The sequence below is a fragment of the Pinus tabuliformis genome, chromosome 8 (assembly GCF_031772625.1).
Source record: "Pinus tabuliformis cultivar Carrire ecotype Pingquan chromosome 8, CPIR1, whole genome shotgun sequence".
Lineage (NCBI taxonomy): Eukaryota > Viridiplantae > Streptophyta > Pinopsida > Pinales > Pinaceae > Pinus > Pinus tabuliformis.
Window position 1 is genome coordinate 366,212,880 of NC_142294.1, and position 12,392 is coordinate 366,225,271.

The window sequence follows — 12,392 nt, forward strand, 5'->3', positions numbered from 1 at the left end:
TGTTTGTTAGAGACTTCCCTAACTCACCTTGTGTCTCATTGTTTAGCTTTACTAACTTGTCTCATTGCTTAGCTTTAATAATCTAACTAGAGATACCCCCTTGGATCTTGATGAGAACCAACCTAAAATGAAGATGACAGGTTACTTTGGTAACAATGGTAATCGTCCTTATAGTCCCCTTTTCAATTATGCCTTGTAGATTAAGGATTTAATCATCTACAATTTGGAAGGTAATAGGGTGCTACTGCATTGTATCCCTAAGGTTGGTGACACTTAGGTAAAGAATTCTCATTGATACCCACCTTATTGATGTTTCACTTTTGATAACAACAATTATTTGGTCTTTCAATAAAAATACTAATAAGCTTATGATAACAATTGCAATATGTTACATTAGATTTTTACTTTGAAGAAAATAGGAGAAAATCTTATCACCAATTAAAAACAAAACAAGGCCCAAAAGAATATAACTCTAAACTAAATAACCTTATACTAAAATTTTGATCACAAATTGAACCTTCCTTCAACATCAACTACAAAGGCAGTTTTAATTACTCATAATTGAATAAATTTTGCTGCATCACCCAAGTGACCAGAACCTGAAATTTAAAGTGAAATCAATATTACCTAAGTGACCAGAACCAGATATTTAAAGTGAACTCAATATAAATATATGCATGTTTATGCACTTTTATAGAAAAATTATTGATGTCTCTTTCTCAGGGCGATGTTCTGTTTTAAACAAGTTCTTTCGAATGTCATTTCCCTTGCAACTCAGATGAGAGTTAACAAAACTAAAGCATGTCAACATGGCTATCTTTGAGGAATTAACAGATTTCAAATTAACATGTCTATATCTAAGATGTGCGAAATCGAGATTGTTTGAAAATTGACAACCCTGCCATGCAGATTCTTATAAAAGTGAATATGTGACGACCGTCACCTCTACGGTTAAATACATAGATTAATCGCACTTTTTCCTTGTAAAATGATTTCAATATGGCAGTACCGTTTACACTTCCTGCAGACTCAGTGTGCATGTCATTGTGCAGAGTATAGAAGAACTCTTCTAATTTAAAAAAATTAATCCTGTAGCAACACTGTAAAAGTAGTTTGTATCTCTCATCACGAACTCAGTCTGCAAGAGTATTCATCACTGCATTAATAGAAGAAAACTTTGGCAATATTCAGAAACCCGTCCACGGAGCGAAAAAAGTGGTGTCAAAATTCTTCCTGTAAGAATATTGCTTTTTGAGTAATGCTTAAACAATATAAGGTGCTCTGAAAAGATGCATCCAAACATGAGTGGATATGCTCACATATGCAAGCAACCTTAGACTATTGCAATGCCTTTCTGAAAAGGAGACATGGATCTCTTCACAAAATACCATGTAGCATATGATAAAATCACAGAGCATATCAAAAACAAGGAAATTATCCTGGAGAAGTATGGACATGTACAGGGTAAATTACCTCGTGTTTCTAACAGCAACGCAGTCAATAATGATAACAACCATCTTGAGGACTGCCGTATATTTATGATACACATTTTGGAAGTGAATCTAATATATAATGACCAAGTTTGCCTGTCCTGAAAAGTTGTAATAACTTCTTGGAAACTTTATTCCGTCCAACTTCACCAGAATTAACAGGAATTTTGAATGCTTTTTGCAACGCATTGAACTGACTTTCAATTAGGTCTTCAAGGTCATCTTCATTTTCTAAATTACCCTCGAACTCCGAAAATGTTCTAAATATAGCCTTCTGCACTTCAACTACGTGATCCTGCACACATACAGAACAATTCCAGCTCCTTCAGATAAAGTATACTAAGGGAAACCAAAAACACACATCAAAAACAAAACTTCTATCATGAAATAATATACAAAAAGGTTGTGTACGCACTGTTGGTTGTGCTTGAAAATAGAGGATAGATGCTTCATCATTCAAGGAATCACCTCGATCCTTTTCATTTACTCTTACAATTGTTGATTAGTCATCCATGTATATTTATAGAAGAGAGTGTGGCACATAGACCTTACAGATTTGATACAACATTTACTTTATATCACAAATTCTGTAATGATCAAAGACCATTGAACAGAGATTGTAACAATACTAATAGTCACCTAAAAATCATCACTCAACAGTAGAACCTAATCATTAGTAATATAATCCGATATACATTCTATAAGCACGCCCACAAGGCTAATCTAAAACAGTTGCAATATGAGCAGATAACATCTAATGCCAGGCAATCATAGCACAGCTTACACCTATGTAACCAGAAACTAGAACTTGGAAAGGAAATGAGAAAGGACAACAGAACCAGAAACAAAGACTTCAGGATTTTAGTATATAAGAAAGTCTCCCCTACCCCATGCATTATGCATATTATGCACACAAGAAATAGGTTTGCAAACTCAAGAGTAATATACTCGAATGTTATAAATCAAAGTTCATCCACATCACAATTGTCTTCTTTTTCTTTCATGGTTGCTTTTCAAAAATGGTGTCATCAGCAAAGAAACGCCCATGAAAGTGTCTCCATCCTAATTTTTGTTTCTGTTAAAGATTGAAAATGTTGAGCGAAGTGCCCTTCTCAATATTCTCAAACAGCTAAATAGATTACATGGGAGACACATAAGACACGGCGGTAATTAATAATTTAACTGGAACTCAACTAGAACTCAACCGAACTTGACTAAACTAAAACTGTCTATGACACCTAGCAAACAAACTAGGAACAATGAGATTAATGCTCTCAAGAGTCAACACCCCCTCCTAATCTCAACTGTTACAAAAATTTAAACTAAGTTGTCTGCTGGTCTGAGTCTCATCTAGGCTTACAAAAAAAATTGACTCAAACTTTGACATGAGCTAGGCTGGATTTCTTTTTTTTTTCTTTTCTTCCAGATCCTGTAGCCTCTGAATTGCTTTAGCTTTGTCTTTTTGTTGTAGGCTTCAAACTTTAGTTTCTTCATTTGTTGGTGTAGCTGGTCCATTGTTTATTCAGGCTGTCCATGCATGTCCTCTACTTCTTCAAAAATCTTCTTGTATGTGGATTGTTGTCACATGTCTTCTTCTATAGTTTGCTCTTCATCATCAGTCTTTTGATCATCATTCGCTGCAACATAAGATGAGAATAAAATTTTATCTCTTCGGGACATAAATACATGAAAATTTCATTAACATTTTCATCATTCATGCTGTCTTCAACATTCATTGCTGCAACTTTTATGCAGACTTCATCAAAACATGGTGTTGCAAGCCATGCTTCAAGGAACTTTAATTCTTCTTCAAAATTTGTTGCTTCTTTCTGGTCACTGCTAACATCTGAACATTCAAAATCAATGTTAAGTTTAAAAACATCTGCAAAATCACATTGATTCTGTTCTTTATGCTCTGCAATGAGAGCTTTCTCCTCTTGCACTTCCTTTTCTGTTTCTGTCATTTCCTCTGCTACTGCAAATAGGTTGTCTTCCACTTGGTTTTCAGACCCAAGTGGGCTTCTCTCACCAAATAACATCATATCTATGATATTTTCTATTGCATCATGTGCAACCACTCATCCCTGGTTAATTGTTCTTCATCAAAGCTAATATTAGCAAATTTAATTACCGGATTAACCATACCACTGGCTACTCTAATGGCAGTGTCTCCATCGTCAAAAAACTCTATTACTACATTCACTAAATCGTCATCCACTTGTGGCTGAGCACAGTGGGATTCATGAGCATCTGTGTGCTCCTTCTCTGTTGCTTCTACAGATTCTTCACAATCATCATTGTCAATCCACTTTCAAGTGGGATTCACCAAAGTCTTTATCTTTCTATAGATCTGTTGCTATAGATCCACCTTTCTTTTCATCTTCAACATGATTACTCTCCCTTAGACCAAAACTCCTCTCAAGGGTTTCCCAAGCCTCCTTGGCTGACTTTGCATCTGCAATGAGGGGAAGAATGTTGTCACCTATGCATTTCAATGCATTGGCATTCTTTTGCATTTTGTCTTCCAACTCATTCAAATAGACCTTAAACAACTCTTGTTGTTGCGTTGACTGTCTCAGGCTCCTTGGCCTTTCCCATTTGTTGAGCATTGGCTGACCCTGGCTCAACAAGCAAACCGATTTGCAGACCTAGCAGTTGCCTTCAATGAAAATGCCTTTGTAGTGGCCTCACAAAAACCTCTACAAGGGTAATGTTTTCACAAACCCTTTTTCATTTTTAATAATGTCTTTTTGGAAAAATATTTTCAAACAAAGCCTTTTTTTTAATAAAAAGAAATTTAAAATATGAACAATGCACCCCTTTTTTTTTGGTCACAACATCCCTTTCAAAATAAAACTTTTTAATGTTAAAAAAAAAATTATATAAGACTTCCAAATAAGAACAACGAAGCCTTCAAATAAACCCTTTTATAAAACATCTTAATATATGAAGATGGAAACCCCCTTTTTTTCCAAAAACTTATGCCATTAATTGACTTTCACGTTATGAATGCGACTTTTCACCTTATTCCATTAATTGGCTTTTCACATGCATAAATACCTTTGGACCTTTCACGTGAGAGAAATGAACGATGGATGGGAATGGAACCTTGAACGTGCTTGGCCTTGACTCTGTGCGCTAACGCTCCCGTGGATAAGCAAAGATTGCATTGATGTTCCGAAAATTGGTCGAGCATCAGTGTCTGTTGTATAACGCAGCTAGTACAACTACAGGGTGCGTTACTGGGGTCTTTTCTTAATGGTGTGCTTCTCATGCTCTCTTCTAGTTCTCATGTGAATGGGTTGCTACTATTAGATCAAATGTTACATTACCAGAGTCGGCTTCTTCGAGCTCACCAATCTCGTTGCGAATCCACAATTTGGATCTGCATCCACGTTTCCACATATACTTTGTGCCAGCGTTTTTTTTACTAAATGATCCTCTTAGCTTTCAAGAGAGATAGCAACTTCTCCTTATCTTTCTTGGGCGTGGTCAGTTTGCTCACGCGTTCTTTGTTGCTCTCTCAAAGAGTCTTATGCATGTTGCGCTTTGAATGTTTGATACCATGTTAAAGATTGAAAATGTGGAGCAAAGTTCCCTTCTCAATACTCTCAACAACTAAATAGATTACATATGAGACAACAGTGATTAATAACTTAACTGGGACTCAACTAGAACTCAATCGAATTGGACTAAACTAAAATTGTGTATGACACCTTGCAAACAAACTAGGGATAGTAAGAATAATGCTCTCAACACTTTCTTAACATAGCCTTGGAGAGACATTACTTGCGGTCACATTTCTTGTAACACCCTATCATAACACTATCAACACCTATCGAGTGCAAGTTTTCTAGCAGTCATAATGTATAATTGTTGGTGTCAAGGTTGTAGCAATGAAAAATAACACCAACAAGCAAGAGTCAAGACCCCCTTTCAGTAATGCATACCCAGATGATATAAAACATTAAATAAGAGACAAGGAGCAGATGAATATTGACCAGGCATGTGATTAACCTAGGCACTAAGCAGTGGAGCACTTATCATTCTTTTATGGTGGATTTCGTTGCAAAGAAGAGTGCTCCACAAAGATGAGGTGTCCACTAATTCCAAGTAATGAAGACAGACAGCATAACCACCTTTCTATTTGACATGTTCAACATGGTCCCATGTCCACCTCCTTTGCACATCTATTAAGGAGGCCTACCTTCCTTTAAAGGAGGTGGCCATGGGACCATGCACATCTACAAAGGAGGCCTAACTTTAACTCATTCCTTTACGATGCACCTCTCATTAAGCTAGGACATTTAACCACCTTTGCACAAGTATTGATGCCATGAATTAGTTGATTAACTCCTTGTTCCTTGGATCTATCCTTTTGCACATCTTTTCACACATGATGATGGGATGTCTTCTCTATTGAAAAATGTGTAACTAGATTCGGTCTTCATAAATATGAAATGTACTTTTGATTCTTGTATATTGTAGAATGAAAGAAAAAGTATTATTATTATTATTTTTGGAGCATGTGTTTCATGCTCAATGTTTTTTATTTTATAGGTCAAGCACCCATTGAGTGCTTCTAGGCTTTGTCCTAGGTCAAGAAGTCAAAAGAGTCATTGTCATAAGTTGAAGACCCCATCAGGCACATTGTAATTTCTAAAGAAAATTATTTTTGTCATTATAAGTGTCAAAATACCCTTCAAGCCCAAGTCAGCCTAGCAGCTGGGAAGTCGACCTATTTTGAGGACCCACGTCCACATTTAGAAGCCTATATAAAGGAGGGAAATCGACCTCCTTGGAAGATATTCATTCACTCACTCATCCAAGTGAAGAAGAAGAGCAAGAAGGTAGCAAAGAAGGAAGAGGACGAAGACGACTTGTTTCTGGGGTATTTTTCTCACACGTACGAAGGAAAGCTAGGGTTTTTGTTGTTGGACTAGGTTTTTCTTTTGCGGGTTTGATCTTGAAGAAAGAAGAGAAAGCAAGTCAGCGAAAGTCACATTAGGTCATCCTCAATCACCACAAGAATGAGAAAGCCAAGCGAAGGCATGAAGAAGCCTTGGGAAGCCAAAATAAGCTCACATGTGTGGCAACAACTACTGCTGGGAAGGACAAATATTTTAGACCTGCAGTAGATGCCAAAATTTTGAAGTTGGAGGTCAAATTTGTGCTACTGGAAGAGATTTCATTGGGTTTCACGTGGACAAAGGAAGCACATCATCTGGAAGGGTTGGACTTGGTCTTGGAGGGTATTGGTCTTGGTCTAGAGGTCTTGGAATTCGTCAATTGAAGAATCTACAAGAAGAGAAGAGATTTGTAGGTTTTCCTCTCAAGTGGAAAAGTTTTGGCCTTGCCTTGCAGCCTACATTTTGTGTTCTTGTCTACTATTGTTCTTGTTTTGGTAGGTATTTGATGATACACACACATAATAATAAGTGAAGAAGCTACTAAGTGAGAAAAAGTAAAAAGACATCACAAGCAGTTATCAAGAAAAGAGAAATCATCCTAATTATTGCCCTATAGATTTCTCAACATGGAACAAGACCTATGGTTGGCTAAGGGCATAATGAAGATCTCCTCTACAATGAAGAAGTTCCTAAAATGTTCAAAGGTGGCAAGTCAACTCAAGAAGGGCATCAAAGAAGTATGGGATCTCCTATTTTTCTCTAAGAAGAAAGTGACCAAGACATTTACAAAGGATGAAGGATTATTCTCAGCACTCACTAGCATATTTGAAGACGAGAATATTTGGGTGATCGACAGTGGATCATCAAGGCATATGATTGGTCGCCATAAGCAATTGAAGACATTATCAAAAGGGAAGTCCTCTTACTCCATAGAACTTGGTAATAATAAAAGCTACCCTGTGAGAGGAATTGGATCAACTTCAATTGAGTTGGAAAATGGAGGAAACATTCATCTCAAAAATATCTTATTTGTTCTAGGTTTGCACAAAAATTTACTTTCCATTTCATGCTTAGAAGACAAAGGTGATCGAGTTGCATTCATTGAAGGAAAGGTTGTAGCATGGGATAAAAACTCAAGCATAGTACATGCTACAATGATTGGGATTCGTGAAGGAAGACTCTATAGATTGATAACTCCCCTCGCTCAAGCTTTGGTTCACATTGAAGTTAGCCCATGTGAACTTTGGCATAGAAGATTTGGTCATCTCCACTACAAAATCCTTCCAACCCTAAACACCATAGTAAATGGCATCCCCGAATTGAAAGAAGATCATGAAGGAGGTTGCAAGGGATGTGCATTGGGTAAGAACACCAAGAAATGAATTGGAAGCAGTGCTTCAAGGTCAAAAGAGAACTTGGATCTTATCCATTCTGATGTTCGTGGTCCTATGACTCTAAAATCTCTTGCAGGCCATCTATATTATGTCACATTCATAAATGACCATTCAAGGAAAACTTGGGTTTACTTAATGATATCCAAAGATGAAGCCTTTACCAAATTTTAAAAATTCAAAGCTGAAGTAGAGAACCTTACAAAAAGGAGAATCAAGATATTAAGATTTGATAATGGATGAGAATATACTTCAAAAGATCTTATAGCCTTCTATAAGGAGTCTAGGATTAAGAGGGAGCTGATAGTTGTTAATTTTTAGGTTAGCATGTTCTGTGCTTAGGTTCGTTACTTCAGTGAGTCATATAGGCCCAATTCATCATTTTGTTGCAATCACATAAGCCATTATTATGTTGACAGTAACTGAAGAAAGAACATAGACAAAAGATGCAGAAGACAAGCCATGACAAGAGTACACATGGATATGGCTCAAGCCAGGGAAAAAACCCCAAGACGGGGAAAACCCTTGATCAATTCCTCTTATTATTCATCATCAAATGTTCAGCAGAGAGAGTACAATGATTTAGAGTCAGAATGACTTGCCAATGTAAAGGTTCGATAACACTGCTCTAAGACCCAATCAATCATGTGGTAAGGGCAACTGCAGGTCATAGAAGAAGGTGGATCTGATTAGGGCAACCACTGATCACTGTAGTCAAGGATCCAAATTCATTCTTTCAACTGTGGCCTTACTTATTCATCATGATGTTGTCCTTTGCAAGCTCTAGAAGATAGTCAATGACCATATTAAAGCCATTATTGTCTTTATCTCAACGGATCTTGGATAGGGCTTCAGTGTTATGTTGCTACAGCCTTTCTTTAGTACTTGAAGGCCTTCAAACAATGCGTCTTGCACTCTAAACTGTTAAAATTGGCAACTAGGGCCAACTTCCACCTTAGGACAGCTCATATGATGGAGATGATTATTGCATTGGATTCCTCTTTTCGAGAGGTACAATTTTGATATAAAGATCATCTCATTCTAACAAGTAGAAATGGAAATTTGGATTTATTCTTTCTCATGGACAAATTGTCAAGGTCAACCTCAGTCAAATGTAGGCTCATGAAGCCCAATGGATGTGTCTCCTCACCCTCATCGAAGTGTATAAATAGAAGTGACCCTTCTCTCATTTGGACATCATCTCAACTCATCACATCATCTTCTCTCTCCTCTCTTGATTGGTTCGTACAACTTGGAGGCTCTCTACTGTTGAAGGAAATGTAACTGGGTTCGATCTTCATAAATGTACTTTTGATATTTATATTTATTCAAGAAAAGAAATATTATTTTTATAATATATGTCAATGAGTTTCTTGCTCATTGAAATAGATCTAACACATGTCAAAGTTTTATAGGTGAGTCAAAGAGTCAAAAGAATTATGTTGAAGACCTTAAGGACATGTTACACTAGGTATAATTATGTATTAGAGTCAAAGAAGACACCTCCAAGCATGTAGCACCATCAAAAGAAGCAAACTGAATTATATATGTCAAGTTGGCCTACTGTCCTCTAGTCGGCCTCAAGTTGGCCTAAAGGAGGGACAGTCCTCTATATATAGAGGTTGTCCACTCCTCTAAAGATAACGCAATCCATCTCTGAAATCAGTGAAGGTAGAAGCCAAGAAAAGGGTGAACGAAGGATGAAGAAGGGATCTCCAAGTGTAGCGAAGAAGAAGGGTACACAACCGAGCCTAAGAGGATCGTTTCTAGGGCAGCTGCAGTCACACGTGCGAGGAAAAAGGAAGGCTGCCTGCAGTCATAACAGCAGAGACTCACAGTGAAACATATCTCATCATTTGGGCTAGAGACATAGGCCTAAAGGGCCTCCCACTCAAGCGAAGAAACAAGGAAGAAAAGCGAAGGTAATAGGGTTGTTCTAAAGCCTATTACAGTCACACATGTAAGGAGGAGGTTGTCTCTGCTGTCATTACAACCCTCCCATTACAGTCATACAAGTTCGTTGGTTGGTGAAAAGAAGGAAGGGATCATCATAAGGAAAGGGTCTCATCAAAGGCATCTCTTCTAGAGAAAGTGCAACAAGATCTAATAACAGTTGGAAGGAGGACGAAGTGCCGAAGAAGGAAGACTAAGTGTCAGGGAACAAAGGGCAAGAAGGAGGAAGGACTTGACTTGTTCTTGGAGGATATTCTAGTCAGGGGTCTAGGGTTTGGCATTGATCAATAAGAATCTTCAATAAGAGAAATTTACCAAAGGGTTTTCCTCTCAAGAGAAGAGAGGTTTTGACCCTAGCAAAGAGCCAACACTTTGTGTCCTTGTTCTTATGTTTTTATTAGCAATTTGATGAAGTACACACACATGCATTAATAAGAAGAAAAAGAAGATTAAGCTAACAAGAAAAAGTAAAAAGACTCCACAAATTGTTATCAAGTCAAGAAGAATCACACTGCACCTAATTGCCCTTGATTCTTCAACATCTACTTCGCACACGTGGAAGAGGACAGATTTCTAGACTAGTTTTGGGGGCTGAAAATTTCAGAGATTAGGGCATGCGTTGACCAGCGTTGACTTAGAGTATTTGACTAGCGTTGACTTCGGTTTTGTGGGCAAAATTCTGATTTCTACAGGCCGCATTCTTTGGCATGATTTTCAAGGAGTTTGGGCACTGTTTGACCGAGTTGACTACTGCATTGACTTTTTGGTTTGACCGCATAATTACAATAGACTTTGACTGGGTTGACCGAGCTAATTTTGGGTTGACTTTGACTCCCTTGGCAGGCCACATTCTTCTATTGTTGATCGAGCTACTTGGAGTGTTACACAGTAATTTGTCACTGCTTTCACCCCAGTCTTTCTGCTGTGTCATGTGTCCCAATGAAATATGCTCATACTGAACAAATGCTCTCTGATGTTGCCAAGTGACCTACCTTTCCTAAGTTTTCTGCCTCATCACGACTCTGGGCTTAATATACGTGATGAACAGCGGTTGTAAATAGTCTGGCCGCGCTTCCAGTGCGGAAGTACATCTGTTTCCCGCGATAGTGCAATTTCATGCTCCAGCGCGAGACTACTTGCTATCTTTAGCGACGGTTTGACTGGCTACGTTGTCTGCTAGCAATGTCAGTGCTAAAGATTAGTTATAAGATCGCGATGATCCAGAGGGGGCGAATTCGTTCCAACAATTGGCCTTCTGGATGTCTTCAGACCTGGTTGTTGGCATAGTTTGTGTCGCCCTTCCTCCTCTGGTATGGCAATTTCGTCATTTGTGCTACCTTCCTTAAGGATAAGCTCACTCTTCCACCTTTTATGGAGACTCCTTCTCCTATTTAAACACTCACCATTGCTATGATCAGCTAGTTGGTAAATTCTTGGATTGAGCAGTGTTGTTAGTGTTTGTGAGTTTTCTAGATAACTGGTGTGGGTGTGACAAGTGTGGGATTGTTGATAGCTTATGGAAGGTTGTGAAGTGCCATTAACCTTGTGCTAAAACTTATGAGTGAGAGAGAACGTTGTATGTTGGGAGATCCATCTTCAAAGAGTAAATGCTTGAAAAATACTCTGGTCGAACCCTCTAAGAAGGCTTGCGATGTCAAGACTTTGGTTGTAAGCTTGCTCTTATTTCATTATTAATACAATCAATGATGTTTCCCTATGTCTTGTATGTAATTTACTTGATAGCTCATGACTTCTTGACTTTGTGAGTAAATAGATCATTGTTGTTTTCCGGTTACATGCTTTGTTGTATTTCCTTTGCATTGTTTCAAGTTTATCACTCATTGAGGAGAAGGAAGCGGAAGCTGGAGCAGCACAACGGAACTCCATCGACCACCGGTTGAGGTAGGCCTCCAACAATGACTGTTTAAGGAAATCTATTGTTGATCTGTCCTTGCTGTGACTAGACCCACTCTAGGGCTAGAGGGGTTGCCTCTGTCCGCAGAGGGAACACTTTCCTGCATCACAAGTTGGCGACTCCGCTGGGGAGTTTGGCCTATGTTTTTCTCTTGTTTGCTCTTGTTTTGATTTTGATTTGGTCTCTCTTGAAGTTTGGGGATTAACTATCAGTCTTTTGAGTTTCCTGGGTTGATCTGGGAAATACCTCTATTTGATTGAAGGATTGACTAGTTTTGGTTTGGGAGTTTTTGTTCACCTGTCATTGTTTTTGAACATCATCGCGGATAATAGTTTAACAGTTGCGCTGACGTCGCGTTCACTCTTTTGTAAAATCCTGTGCGTCGCTGAAAAACGTCACACAGTCGCGACGACTGTGAAAATCGGTACGTCGCGTTAAAGTCGTGTACTTCCGCGACGACATCGCTCTGTTGCTGTAGTTAGTTGTTGATCAGCGCTAGTTGCTTGTGTTGTACTCGCGACGATTCCTGTAGAATTGATTTTTTCAATTCTGCCTCCTGAATTCACCCATCCTGTTGATCCCTGGCTTTTTCCTCTTGCTCAGTAGCTTGTTTTTGACTGTTTATGGTTAAGGCACTCTTTCGTTGGCTTTATTGAATGAATCTTGCATTTTTTACCCGTGTGACCTAGTTCGTTCTTTCAAGTTTTTGAAATCAATTGGCTTGGTTGCTGGT

At 38.3% G+C, this 12,392-nt stretch overlaps 1 protein-coding gene across 2 annotated transcripts in view; it reads right to left on the reverse strand.

Moving 5' to 3' along the window:
- Positions 1 to 1,065: 1,065 nt before the first annotated feature.
- The window catches only part of LOC149235636 (short integuments 2, mitochondrial-like), a 267,031-nt gene continuing 255,704 nt past the window's right edge, over positions 1,066 to 12,392 (reverse strand). Inside the window, exons 8-9 of one of the 2 annotated variants that reach the window (XR_016246184.1) lie at positions 1,474 to 1,785; positions 1,066 to 1,233 (exon numbers count right to left, since the gene is read on the reverse strand). Coding sequence is in view for 1 of the 2 variants with exons in the window: in XM_089372163.1 (XP_089228289.1) it covers positions 1,537 to 1,785 (249 nt within the window). In the remaining variant the exon portion in view is untranslated. Of the gene's footprint in view, positions 1,786 to 12,392 lie in introns of both variants that reach the window. The other variant, XM_089372163.1, reaches the window with a different exon arrangement.